Source organism: Barbus barbus (assembly GCF_936440315.1).
Source record: "Barbus barbus genome assembly, chromosome: 34".
Lineage (NCBI taxonomy): Eukaryota > Metazoa > Chordata > Actinopteri > Cypriniformes > Cyprinidae > Barbus > Barbus barbus.
In genome coordinates this window covers 4,113,820-4,128,912 of record NC_136762.1, presented here as the reverse complement: position 1 = coordinate 4,128,912, position 15,093 = coordinate 4,113,820, and the positions used below count along the sequence as shown (strand labels likewise).

At 39.4% G+C, this 15,093-nt stretch overlaps 1 protein-coding gene across 2 annotated transcripts; it reads left to right on the top strand.

Annotated features, from left to right (window-relative positions):
* The first annotated feature begins 1,186 nt into the window (after positions 1–1,186).
* LOC306854355 (2-phosphoxylose phosphatase 1-like) lies at positions 1,187–12,079 on the top strand. 2 transcript variants are annotated; one of them, XM_079392290.1, is made up of 6 exons: positions 1,187–1,352; positions 2,760–2,901; positions 6,102–6,263; positions 6,344–6,470; positions 9,268–9,407; positions 9,973–12,079. In XM_079392290.1, the coding sequence occupies exons 2-6, from the start codon at positions 2,823–2,825 to the stop codon at positions 10,977–10,979; spliced, it is 1,515 nt and encodes a 504-aa protein (XP_079248416.1). In that variant the 5' UTR covers positions 1,187–1,352; positions 2,760–2,822; the 3' UTR covers positions 10,980–12,079. The 2 variants fall into 2 exon arrangements, with proteins under 2 accessions (XP_079248416.1, XP_079248417.1); XM_079392291.1 differs by lacking the exons at positions 1,187–1,352; positions 2,760–2,901 and adding an exon at positions 5,147–5,225.
* Positions 12,080–15,093: the final 3,014 nt, after the last annotated feature.

Sequence of the window (15,093 nt, the reverse complement as noted above, 5' to 3'; positions counted from 1 at the left end):
TATTAATGATCAGTGATGAGCAGTAAAGTCTTTGCACGTCTTGTAAAACCTGCTGTTTGTTTATACCCCTAAATCAAATTAGTACAAAAGTCTATCCACTAACAATTATCAGATATGCAAAATGCAATTACCAAACATTCAACAAATATAATTAATAGTATAATTAACAGAGACACTTGCAGCTCTGTTTCTGTATGTTCAAGAGCGATAGAGATACAAAAGCTGAGATGAAGACAGCATATCTCACATATATCACATCTGTCAGTAATAGGGTTTATTAAATTCTGTGTAAACAGGCAGATCTATATTTAAAGTGAATATCTTCTGTTCATTCAGGTTGTGGCTGTATGGCTTTAATTATATAAGTCGCACGAGTCATATACAGTCGATGTGTGGGTATGCAAATCACTAATTCTCTTTTTCTTCTGTTTGAGGAAGAATGGTAATTATTAGTGTAGTTGTCTTATTGGTATCCAAATGGTCTCTCTGTTGCATAGCTCCTCATTCCCTTCTGTAATACACAAAATTAATAATCCAAAGGGGATGGTAAGAGGGGATGCTTTTTGACATTTTTGGCCATCCCCCCTCAATTCGAGCCCTGGATGAAACTGAATAAAGAAGGAAAAGAAACAACAACAAACAAACACGCAACAAAATACCAAAAACATACAAATGCATCGCCAAAGAGTAATTTAGTACTGTAATGGATCAGTCGCTGATACTTGAACTGGCTACCAGTTCAAATAATGTAAAATCAGTACACACACACACTGGCAAGTAAAGAAAACTGGCCTGTTAAATGCATTTAACACCAGTGCAACTAGCCATATAATTGTGCATACTTACCAAATAAATAAGCTTGCTATAATTACTAGTATACTTCAAAAGGAGTAAATATAGTCTGCAATAAGGGTAAACATTGTTTGTAGGTCACACTCCCAGACAAATTCAAGAGATATTTTTTGGACAATCTGTGTTCTGAAGCAAAACCAGAACACCTCTGGTGGATCATTAATAGTTTTCAGGTCAAAGTGCATGAGGGCACAACAAACACATGCCTACACACAGATCTGACTAGTGAGGACATCTCATAGACTTGTACTGTTTCCATAGCAGGCTAAAGTAAGGCTGTAATATACAGTATCACCATCACATATCGCCTATCCATCTGTGACCAGCAGAGGGAGCAATGACGCTCAACAATAATATGTCTGACACACACACACACACACACTCTGAATTTATATTGTTAGAGGCTCACAGCAGGGCTGAGTCTGGTCATTCTTCAGGGCAGATGGCTCACGGCTCGGATCGACTCCTCTGAACGGAATATCTCGGCTCTGTTCGCTCAGGTAAAGCGGGTTTCCCTCTTGACGTGTCTTTAGCTGCCTTTGATCTGCTGATCTGACTCAGCGCGCTGCTCCCTGTTCAGAATTCCATGCACTTCTCCTGCTTTCCAGAAGAATTCTTATCATTTTCCTTCCGCACGATTTCCCGAAGACGCCGATGTTGCGCTTTTGAGATCGTAAACTGATCTTCACTCGCAAAGCTCGAAATTAACAATATTTGCAGGAAAACAGCGGGGTTCCAGCATTGCCGGAGTTTGAAGATTAACTCTTTCAGACAGAGACATTTATTGTGCACGCGAGCTGTCATTTGCAACTTCTCCATATGGCCTATAAAGAAATACAATCATGCAAAGAAATCCTGTAAACAAAATAGTAAAAATATAGAAACGCATTCAAATCTGGGGAAAATAAATACAGTAAAAACAAAGTATACAGTCCTTGGAATATAGGTATGTGTGTGTGTGTGTGTGTGTGTGTGTGTGTGTGTGTATATATATATATATATATATATATATATATATATATATATGTATTGTGCATATACACACACACACATTTTGTTTTGCAAAACATGCCTTTTTATATAAAAAAGGTCCAATATGTGAAATATATGAACTTGAGCCACTGTAACCTAAAACATGTTCATTATAGAAGAGTGTATATTCAAGTCATTGTATGAATTGCATTTCTGAATTGTTTTATCCTTCATTAATTCATTTAAATAATCCTGCTGTGTGACAAATGTGAAAACCATTAATATTTCATAGCGTCTCTCCTTTAAAATAAGGCCATAAAACAGCACGAATAATAATTACACAAAAAGTTAAACTAGTTTTAGAGTAAAGCATGTCACACAGCAAGAGACCACTGATATTACAGCTACAGGGGATATATTTAAACTATACCAACAGCGAAAAAGGTGATGAACTCTAACCGCAACGGAATAATTGGTGTGGAGTCACATTTGGCAAATTCCAATGCATATCTGTATATACTTTTATGCAGAGGAGTGAGGGTGTAGCCTAGGAAGTGGTTTAATATGCTCTGGCGGCTTTCAACATCTGCTCAGTTCATCAGCTGTGCATGTTTCAGATCCGCTCAAAAAGCTTACTGTAGGAATTTAAAGACACAGCTATTATCTGTATTTAGAGTAATAGCAGTTTCTGCTTCTGTGCAACCAGGGTAAATTACACGTTGCCTCTTGGTGCAGTGTGTAGGTTTGTCAGTTTGTGTTTCATCAGAATTTGGTGTATTTTGCTGCAATATGCCTATAAAAGGGAAACCAGCACTGTGGGGTTTTCATTACAGTCTTTGTGTTGAGCATTGTGTCCTTGTAGCATCTCATCATTTGTAAAGCATTGCATGCATGTCGTGTGCAATATTAAGTTTCCGTTGCTCTTAATTTCCCAGGTGACAGTACAGGTGCTGTGCATGTATGGCTGATGGACAGGCGTCCGATCCAATCACAGGACAATGCTGGCACGGAGCCGTTTCATGCTGGTGCTGGTGGTAGGTGGGCTGCTGGCGGTGCTGAGTTTCAGCCTGCAGTATTGTAAGTGTGAGAAACAATGTATAATTTCAGTCACATTTCCTCTATGAACTTAGCTATTCATGCATACTCAAGGTTTCTCCAGGGACTGCTGTGTATGTGTGTTTAGTCTGTCAGGTGGGAATATTACTATAATACTAATAGAGTATTTACATTCTTAGTATGTGCATGAGTGTGGGTTTTGTGTCCAGTGGGAATATTGTCTCAATTAGACTCCATTCAGCACACTAAACAAAGGCATTTCCCTTGAAGACATGCTATATATATCATGGATTGTTCCCTGTTTCGGTACCCTGGTACTTTTTGGGGTGTTTTTGTAAGCATAATGGCAAGTCATTTTATTCTCTTGCATTTTAAGAGAGCGTGATCTAAAGATCTATAAAAGAAATCAACAGATCTCACGTATGAAATGCTTTCTGCTTGATACACTGCTCAGAAATACGTCAAACAATATAAAGATGCGATTTCTTATGTATTGTGAGAAAAGTCTTGTTTTCACGAGAAGGTCCATTTATGACTTTTTGATTAAGGTCAAAACAAAAAAATTAAACATATGCATGAATGAATTGTCTATAATAAGAAATATCTATAACATGAATTAGATTAATTAGAAAATCTCTATCTGTTTAGAATTACGAGGTCAAAATTAAAAAATGTAAAAATACATAAATGTACAAACAGATCTATAATATGCATTTGAAAAATAGATAGGGTGAATTTTCGTTTTGTGCTGACTTTAAGAAGAAAAGTACAGAATCTCTGATTTCTGCGATTGTTTACTTGAGCTTGTGAACTGGTAGAAGTTGGGGGCTGCCAGCTGACACATGGATGATACTTCACCGCCGGTTGGTTTGACAGTCTTAAAGCAGTCTCTAAAATCAGTAAATGAAGATTTGTTTCAGAAGTGAAACCAAGCAGTTTCAAAAACCCTGGAAGCCTTGAATTCATCTACTGCATCCTCGCTGATGACTGTTTATGTATTTTTTTTAATGCGATGGTCAGTCAGATTGGCTTCTGAGACGGATTATTCCCTTATGTCCCATGTCCTTGACTGAAAATTCTCTTTCGCCGAGGACTGGGATCTGAGAAATCAGCCCTGTATTTTTCAGCAGATTAAGTGTTTCATGTCACAGTGACAGCTACAGGACAATCCTGCTAATTTAGTCGTTTAAAAGCACAGATGGCACAGATTTGCAAAGCCAGCTCGAATGAAACCAAACATGACAAGGTGAGCAGGGATTGGTCAACGATCCTCTTAATACCCGCCCTCTGCATCCCACAGCCAATCACAGCTCATGATTGAGAACTGTCCAAAACAACAGTAACAGGGCAACATAAGAGAACCAAATTTTTGTTGTGTTCAGATATGCATGTGCTTGTTAATAGTGACGAGTTGACCTTTGACCTGGTTTACAGTATCTTTCTGTTCTTAAAGCATTCCACTGCCTTTGGGCCTATGTTATACATCCACCTTGAGACCAGCTGCAATAGCTCTGAAAAGTGTTAGTTCAGAAAATAGCATCTGTCTACACACTTGCTTTATTTTGTATGATTTTAAGTGTCTTAAATGCCTGAATGCATGTGTATTTTTGCAGAATCTTGTTTGCTATCCTTACTGTCTTCCTCACGTTGCCTGTTTCTTTTGCCCTGTGTGAGGTCATTACTAATTTATTCCTTCCTTTGTGGTGTCTCCAACAAGAACTGAAAGCTGTCTGAATGTAGGACAGAACCGCATCTTAAATTAGCCGACCTCTCTTCCTCTCTCTTCACTTCAGTTCACTCAAGCATGACTGATGTAGTTTTAAAGAAAGAGACGCCAGGTCTGTAGAGATGGAGAGAAAGAGGCCATACATTGAGAACGGGAAAAAGAGAAGTGACGAATGAAAGACGACCGGTTCACATCCCAGTGAATTGTGGGTTTCTGTCAGCGTTGCTTCATCGCTGAAGTACACACTGCCAACAACACACACAATATCAGCCTGACGGCCTTGTACGGCAGAGCAAACACTGTCTGTCCTGTTAGATTTGCATCTATTGTATTTGTGTTTAGGTGTGTGTGATTCTCTTGTACACTATACTCAGAATTTCAGCTACAAAGGGCTCTTTGTGTGGCCGGCCTCTGCACAGAGCTGAGCTGTGATTGGCTGAGAGCTCCGAGCTTACACGTGATTGGTCAGACAGCTTTTACAGGAGTCAAATGGGGTTCGATGCTGAATTAAAACCAGTATGAGGTGCAAACACGCACACACCTGCACATGCTCCCTTTAACATCTCCAGAATGTCCGTCGCTGTGCGTATAAACCAGCTAACCGTTATACTTCTGTCTGGTGAGTTTAACTCTGGTTGGTTAGGGTTTGGTGTTTATCATTTAGCCCGTTCCCGTTTATTCATTCATTTGTTCTGTGTGTAGCTTTACTGAACAGTATTTTTCATAATGTTGCATAAATATTTCCAATGTGAATGGAATAAAAGAAACCCGTTCCTAGAAGTGACTATGCTCAAATTTATGCCAAATTGTTATATAAAAGGAACAATGAAAAATGTTAGCAATGCCTGGCTTACCTTGATGCATTGAAGTTATAATAAAACATACTTTAAGATGAGTTAGAGGACGTTGTTTCTTTTATTAAAACGGTTCATGTTATTTAAGGGTCATATCATACATTATTTTAACATTTTATATTATTTATTTTTGAGATCCACTTAATGTTTTTGTGCCAAAACAGTCATCATTTAGTTTTTTTTAATGGTCGTTTTGTTAAAGCGTCTTAGTTTCTATAAATGCTGGTTTTGGACAGTTCTTAATGTTAGAGTATGGTTTTATAGTGCAATTTACTCTTTTATTCCAAGAAAATCTGATTTATCATAATTATGAGCTCTTTTATGAGTTGCTGCCATTATTTATTTGTACTTAAAATGCATGTATGCAGCTTAAATGTTTAGTAAAATCCAGATGTTGGTCTTGTTTTATCTGTCACACTGAAGGATTGTAGCTACCTACTTTCTAGTAGCTGTCAGTCACTGGTTAATAAATATCCTGTCAGGCTCCTCCCTCTGCCCACACCATGGCAATTCCCCAAATTTAACAATCCCCAGCACTGTGCAGTCTCAGTGTTTGTTTTATGAGGTCAGGACTGAGGAAGCTAGAAAAAGCATGGGCTTGTGCTTAATCACTCTCATACTTTCTTTCTTTCTTTCCCCAGTGCACCTCATTCCAACCAATCCGGTGGCAGAGCAAAGATCACTTGGTAAAAGCAGAAAGCGTGTGAATCCGGTCCTCCACACGGATCCTCCCGCCCCAGACCCCATCCGAGACACTCACCAGTACTGCAATTACCCCAACCTCACTGAGCATGGCTGGGAGGGTAAGAAACTCACTCATTTACCTGCTCACTCACCTGAAGACTCTCTCAGACGTGTGCTGATGTATTTGCGTCTGTCGTAGGTCACAGTCCAGCTGACTACAGGCTGCTGTCAGTACATGTGATGATCCGGCATGGAGACCGTTTCCCTCTGTACTCCATCCCCAAAACCAAGAAACCCGCCATTGACTGTGTCCTATCAGACAAGAGGTACATGTTCATTTGTAAATCATCTGACGATGAACCCCACTTCATGAGTTCACACTTACATATAATAAACAGAGTAAAGGGTTATGCGTATTTGGCGTGTTGTCCATGGGGAGGACTCCGAGCTCGGAATTTTGTCCCGAACCTACATAACCCCCCCCCCCCCCACAGCAGGTCTGCTGTGTATATATATACACCTCTTATCTTGTTAATTAGGTTGATTACTGATTGTCCTCCTCTCGTGTTAATAAGGTTAATTATCTGAACGTGCTCCTCCCGAACTTTGTTAATAAAACATCATATCTGTAAACTAACATCCATATGATGATGCTCATGATCACTACAGTTTCAGAACGAGAGATGACACTCTGCTAGTCTATCTGTTTGTCTGTCTGTCTATCTATCTATATAGTATCTGTCTATTACAGTATCTTTGTCTATCTATCTGTCTGTCTGTCTGTCTGCCTGCAGTATCTCACAGAAGTGAGTACACCCCTCACATTTTTGTAAATATTTTACATCTTTTCATGTGACAACACTGAAGATATGACACTTTGCTACAATGTAAAGTAGTGAGTGTACAGCTTGTATAACAGTGTAAATTTGCTGTCCCCTCAAAATAACTCAACACACAGCCATTAATGTCTAAACCGCTGGCCACAAAAGTCAGTACACCCCTAAGTGAACATGTCCAAATTGGGCCCAAAGTGTCAATATTTTGTGTGGCCACCATTATTTTCCAGCACTGACTTAACCCTCTTGGGCATGGAGTTCACCAGAGCTTCACAGGTTGCCACTGGAGTCCTCTTCCACTCCTCCATGACGACATAACAGAGCTGGTGGATGTTAGAGACCTTGCGCTCCTCCACCTTCCGTTTGAGGATGCCCCACAGATGCTCAATAGGGTTTAGGTCTGGAGACATGCTTGGCCAGTCCATCACCTTTACCCTTAGCTTCTTTAGCAAGGCAGTGGTCGTCTTGGAGGTGTGTTTGGGGTCGTTATCATGTTGGAATAATGCCCTGCGATCTCTGCTTCAGTATGTCACAGTACATGTTGGCATTCATGGTTCCCTCAATGAACTGTAGCTCCCCAGTGCCGGCAGCACTCATGCAGTCCCAGACCATGATAGTCCCACCGCCATGCTTGACTGTAAGACACACTTGTCTTTGTACTCCTCACCTGGTTGCCGCCACACACTCTTGACACCATCTGAACCAAATAAGTTTATCTTGGTCTCAACAGACCACAGGACATGGTTCCAGTAATCCATGTCTTTAGTCTGCTTGTCTTCAGCAAACTGTTTGCGGGCTTTCTTGTGCATCATCTTTAGAAGAGGCTTCCTTCTGGGACGACAGCCATGCAGACCAACTTGATGCAGTGTGCGGCGTATGGTCTGAGCACTGACAGGCTGACCCCCCCACCCCTTCAACCTCTGTAGCAATGCTGGCAGCACTCATTCGTCTATTTCCCAAACACAACCTCTGGATATGATGCTGAGCACGTGCACTCAACGTCTTTGGTCGACCATGGCGAGGCCTGTTCTGAGTGGAAGCTATCCTGTTAAACTGCTGTATTTTGTAACCGCTGTACAACCGTTGTATTTTCAAGGAATCAAAACTGATTTGACTTATCTCTCACTTTAGAGGATTGATTTTTTTTCTGTGAGCTTACAGCTGATAACCACCAGTGACTGGTGTGTTAATGTGGGCTTATGTTTGCATGTTTAGTGTGTGTGTGTGTGTTTATCAGGTTTAGGGCATGCAGTTTACGAATCATTATCAGATTAATATTTCATTCCCGCCTCAGTCTTTTATCTGTCCCTGAGCCATGTCTCCGTGGTTACAGCATCAGTGTTGTGTTTCCATGGTTTCATCGTAGTATTCTTTCCAATGGCATAACAAATGTTTTGTCCAGAGTATTCCAAGAATTATTAATCACGCAGAGCAAATCATAATATTCCCATGATGGCTGAGATTTATGTATTACAAAGTAATCCTCAGCCACAAATCCTTCTTTTTCTTTCTCTTTAACATGCTCTGGTTCTTCTCATACACTCAAATATGCTCTGACCCAACTCTGTGACCTGACCCAACTGGACGCGATGATCTGATGGGTTTTGACTCAGAAATGAAGATGCATTATAATAAAACATTGTGATCCGACATCTCTTACTCTCAGAAATGTCCTGAGTGTTTAAAACTGCCTACAAAGGGAAATAATACCCAGTGCCTTAGATATAGAGTTGTTACTTACCAGTTTTATTCCTCGGTTGCATTAGACCTGCATTAAATCTATGCAGTAATTATTAACATGATGCATGTTTCATGTAATTATAATTCCATTATGTAGTAATTCAGTGTAGAGAATTTTGTATCAGTGCTCACGCATTTGTTTTTGACACATGCTGTTGTCATCATCAACCGACGAGCATTAGTTTTCACGAACAAGGCAGATAGCACATCTCTGCCCTTGACTTTTGTTTTTAAACTATGTTAAATATTTTACTACAGACTAACCCAAAATGTACTTTTAAAATAAAGTATTTGTGGTTTTATAATTAATCAAAAGGCTAACCAACTTCTTTATGAATATACATATTGAATTGAATATGTAAGATAGCTTGTTCAAATTCATATCATTAGTATCATCATTCCTCCCCCTTGTGGATACATCTAGTAAGGACATGCCATTATGATACCTGCTGTGTTATTTTGATAGGTAACGTTTCACAATTGTGTTTCACAAAAATATTCCTGATTTAAAGTTCTGAAACACATTTTTATGGTTGTAATTTTGCAGAAAGCCCTCTCACCCTCTCTTGGCCTCCTTCATTAGTCACATGGCTCTCGGTGGACGTGGTCACTGGGACGCATCACTGGGATCTCTGCCCCGGTTACCCAATCACAGCACCTGTGAAATGGGAGAGCTTACACAGACAGGTAAATAAATTTATATATTAAAAAATTAAATGTATACAAACTTAATTATTTATCATTTTATTGCAGGTGTGAAACTGGGTTATTAAAATGAACTAAAACTGAAACCATAACAAAACATACTTGAAATAAATGTTAACTGAAATAAGATTAAACGTAATTAACCTACTTTATTTCAGTTAGTTGTTAACATTTAGTTAAGTTGAAGAAATTAACTAAAACTAAATCTGAAATAAAAATAAAGTATAAAAATATATATATTTTTTTAACTAATAAAAATGACCTATAATAGTACATCAATGACAATGATGCTAAATTAACATTGGTTGCAATTTATTTGACAGTACGTTCAACATGTACTTAGTGTGCTCACAGTACCTACCTAAGAAAGCACCGGTAATATAAGGTAACTATATGGGGTAGGTTCAGGGTTACTACCTAGTTATTGTAATTACTATAAAAAGTATATAGTATGCACATGAGTAACAGGACTGTAAAATAAAGTGCTACCATAACATTGGTGTGAAATGTTATTCCACATTCTTACTAATATTTCTCTCTTTATCAGGAGTCGTACAGCACTTGAAAAACGGCGATCATCTTCGCCAGGCCTACATCAAGCGTCACAATCTGCTCACTGCTGATTGGTCGCCGCGGCAGTTGTGGGTGGAGACTACAGGTAAAAGCCGCACCCTTCAGAGTGCATTGGCCTTCCTCTTCGGCTTCCTGCCACGTTTCGATTGGTCACGGCTGACGGTAAAACAGCAGTGGAGTACGCTGTTCTGCGGTTCCTCGTGCGACTGTCCCGCGCGCAACCGGTACCTGGACCAGGAGCAGCGCAGGCAGTATCGGCAGAGGATTGCAGACACGGAACTAGAACGCACATATGTCACAATGGCGAAGATGCTGGGAGTGGCCACAAAAATTCTGAGGGCGGCCAATCCGGTGGATGCATTGTTGTGTCACTTTTGTCATGGTCTTCCTTTTCCATGCTCTAGCACACAGACTACAGCAAACGCTCCGGATGAGGGGGCGTGTCTTACACTACAGCACTTTGCTGTGATTCGACGGCAGCAGAAACATGATGAACTGGAGCGGCGGGAGGCGGGGCTTTACCGCCGATATGCCGTGCTCGCAGCGCATCCGTACCTCAACCGTACCGCAACGCAGATGGAGAGGATCGCCAAGACACGCAAAGGCAAGGAAGAGGCGGTCTTCGCTTTAGCATCTGCTCATGATGTAACAATGGCACCTTTGCTCAGCGCACTTGGTCTGGAAGGGGCGGGATTTCCAAAGTTTGCAGCACGGCTGGTGTTTGAGCTGTGGAACGGACCAGAGGCGAAAGAGAGAAAGAGTGATAGAAAGCAAGGAAAGTGGTTGGAGAATATGTTCATTCGTGTTCTCTATAATGGAGAGGACTTGACCTTTGACACAGCCTTCTGCCGTGACCACAATCGACACTCTGCTCAGCCGCTGTGCCCTCTGGGTAATTTCCTGTCGTTTGTGAGAAATGATATGTTTAATATTGTCGACGCGACGAGTTACCAACAGGCCTGCCACCAAACTGTACTGTAATATGTGAACGTGAATGAGCGAACGTCAAGGAAAGATGAGGAGCAGGTATGGTTTACCCAAATATTCTGTACAATTCTGTCATACTTCAAGTCGTTCCAAAACCATATGACTTTTAGTGGAATGCAAACGACAAAATTTTGATGAATATTTAATGAATGCGAGACTTTCGAGCTCAAAAAGAAAGTTCCATAAAAGCTCATATGAATTCTGCACTATATTCCAATGAGTTTGCAGGTGCTTTCACTGAATGCTTTCATTGTGTGAATATCAAGAGCAGCAAATTTCTTCTTTTGTGTCCGGCTGAAGAATCTGAGTTGGAATAACATGAAGGAAAAAAAAATGACAGAATTTTCATTTTTGGGTGAACTGTTCCTTTAAGACTGAGTACTACTAATAAAGTTCTTGATCCAAATAATTGTCCCTGCACAACATTGTTTTTGGTACATTTTACTAATCACACTGACTAAATTTGAAGTTGTTTACAGTAATCTTTTTAAGTTGTAGGCTGTGACTGAATATGCACATCTGATTGACGACATGATGTGATGTAAAGGACCCTTCAAGAGCACCTGTATCCAGACAAACACACAACAGTCAGTTGTTGAAACACCTCTTGCCTTCATTTTGAGTCAGTGATTTAGGAATGCTGCACAGTCATTATGACAATCCCAGTGGTTTTGCTAAATATAAAAAGAAATGTTTCTGAACTGCCATTTTTAGACCACGTTTCTTAAACGCTTGTATTAGATTTAGGGCACTTCGCCACTTTATTGCAGCGTTCCTGCAGTGACCGGGAATCTGATGTTATTTCAGTTTTACATCTCTTCCATTGGATTTCCCGGATGAGTTCTCACTTGAATAGTATTAGCAGAATTACTTGTTTTTAGCACAATCATGTTGGCCTGACACATTCCTCAAAGATTTTGTGTGCTTTCCCTTTGCTTACACATAATGTAAATGTAAAACAAAAGAGTGCTAGTATTTTTTGAGTACTGTTAAACTGATTCAATCAACTTTTCATCATGGTGTTCTTATGATCAGTCTGTACTGCCACTTTCCAAACCTCAAAGCCCATTTTTCAATAAAAGAATCATTTTGTCAAAAAAAATCACTGTGGTTTGTCTGAAAATACACATCTTTTTGACTCTCAGCCACTTTGTAGCCCATTCTGTCCAAGATCCACCCACTTAAACAAAAAGAGATCATCTGACTGACATCCAACCACAGTTTGTTTTTGATTTGCATGCCATTTATCTAAACTAGCTAATAAAAAAATTACAGTCCAGCATGGAAAGATTAATTCACATTCATTGCTCAACAGTGCTGGTATGAGACCAGCTGTACGGAAAAAACCCCAGAAATTCTGTCTGTCCGAGTTTACACATTTACACAACATTTTCGAAGATCTGATGCCACTAACATCACAAATCGATGAAACTTTGTTTCCAGGAAGGCTGATGAATTCATCCTGAAGTTGTGTAAAGCCTGTAAATCTAATTGAAACTGGCAAATTCAGTCACACTTTTTACTCACATGAGCATATATTTAGCTAAACAACTAGATTGAACTAGCTAAATAACTAGTCTACTTTTTATGTGTTTCATAAAATCACCACTAGGTGACAGGAGACTTTCATCTGTGGCTCAGAGTAAGAATTCAGTCAAATTACCTCAGATTGAGTCAGCACTATAGAAATAGAACAAGCAAGCATCAGTTCATTGGTCAGCATTATACATATACAATGCAGATAGCCTCTTTGGTTTTGAGTCATTATTGTTAAATATGAGATTGCAAATCATGCTGACTTGTTTTTAGCCTCGCCTTTTGAACAACTCAATCGCAGCCAAAAATCTGTCAAGGAATAATCTCCAGAATGTCCCCAAGAGTGTGTATTGGGATGTAAGTAAAGGAATCTGAGGCCTTGTGATCTCTACGAGATGATTTTAATTAGCCGCTGCCTTCCTCGCCAAAGAAAAGATCATTCATTTACTGACTTGGACAGAGAAATCGATCTTAATTAAAGTGAGTTAGTGTGTGTGTTTCAGATGGTATTTGTGTGCCTGCGAGCATTTAGAGAGAAATAAAATTAATTTAGCAAATTAAACATGATACAGAAATGATTAGCAGCTTCAATTTAAAACCTTGACGTAATGTGATGTTTAATGCACTCTGTGTTGTTAATAACAAATGCAATATATGTGCTCCCTCTGTATTTTTATAGCAATATGGTATTTTATTTTATAGCAAGATTATCCAATTTAAATCAATATGATAAATGAATTAGTTTAAAAGTCATCAAAAAGTAGTCCGATTATATTACCTAAAATGTGTGGTGTTATGAATTACATTACTAACTACAATTTTTGTCATGCAATTTGGAATCAGTCATGGACTACAATTTGTCAAATCTAACCAGCACTGATAGTATGCAAAAAGCAGTATGTTAAATGAATATGATATCAAAACCATATACTAATATGGCCATAATTGTGTTGCATTCACATTCATTGTGGATCTTTTTTGCCTAAATGGTACAGGAAACTTGTGGTTAAAACCAAGACAAACCAAATATTTAAGTTTAGGGTGGTCCAAATGTAAAAGTACAAATGAAATGCATGAAAACCCCCTTTTAATCTACCAAAAATCAAAATAATGTATCTATTGGCAATGTCTATGTAGGTTTTTGCCCTTAATTGTTAAAACTGATAATCTCTCAGCAAGAGAGATAATGTAAAAAGTAGAAACAGAATAGCAAACTGAATCAGTGCAATAAATTAATTGGGGTCCAAATTAAACGTTCAACCCTATAGAGCAACACCATCGAGGTCTCCATCATGTCTACTGTAAGATTAATAAACGACTGGCCTCAGACACACATACACATGAGCGTGTCTTCATAAAAGTTTTTCTCAGTGCTGTGAATGTGTGTGTGTGTGGTCACATCTGTGATGCTTCACTCACTGCTCTGTCATAACATTTTCTTCAACCTGATGTTTCCTCCCTCAAAAACAGATCTTACAACAAGAATATGTCTCCACACACACACTTAAAGGGTGCAGAAAGCTACGGGACATTAACACAGCGTGAGTTTTTCCGTGTGTGTGTGTGTGTGTGTCAGAGTGAGTGATTGAGCGAGGAAAAGAATGACGAGTGAATGCTGGTGCTGAGTGATCATGAAGTGTTTCAGAAATCCTGACCTCCACATGCCAGACGCAGTTCATCAGCCCAGGCTAAAGCGGTGTGTTTTCTCTGCAATCGTCCCTCAACACACTGACAGAGTGACTTAACATTTTAGACCAGACCAATGAGTAAACAAATGTGTGTGCATGGGTTTCTATAAACATGTTGTTCTTATTACAAAACACAGAAAAAAGACTTTCAGTTCTAACAATTAATATGTAACATGTCTTGTACCATTTGTACTATGGACACGAATGACACAAACCACAACACACTAGCAACCAAACAAATCACCTTAGCAATAATTTAGACCAATCTATTAATTGCCTAGCAACACCCTAACAACTACCTAGCAATAGTATAGAACAGGGGTAGGCAACGTCGGTCCTGGAGGAGTGCCGATGTCCTGCAGAGTTTAGTTCCAACCCTGAAAAAACCTCCCTTGCCTGTAGCCTTAGTAATTCTGAAGACCTTGATTAGCTTCTTCAGGTGTGTTTGATTAGGGTTGGAGCTAAACTCTACAGGACAGAGGCACTCCAGGACCGACGTTGCCTACCCCTGGTTTAGAACATAGTAACCAAACATGTAACAATGAACCTCCAGTGGGTTTGAAAATCAATACAAATTAAAAAAGTGATGATTCAAGTCGGTTGAGATGTTTAATGAATCGTGATACAGTTCAGGGTGTTGGTTTATATGAATGCTTCTCTGTCTGAGGGGAACTGATTGTCTTCAGAAGAGTCAAGATGGTATTTTCTTTTCATCTTGCCTCTGCATATATTAAAATAGTAGTATTTATAAGTGCAGTGCTGCTTTGTTTACAGCAGTAACCAAGGAATTGCTGTATTGCTGCTGTTCCATAAGCGCCACCTGCTGTCAGAGAGTAAATTTGCATTTTCATTCAGTCCATCTGCTATTTTTGTCCCATTCAGAT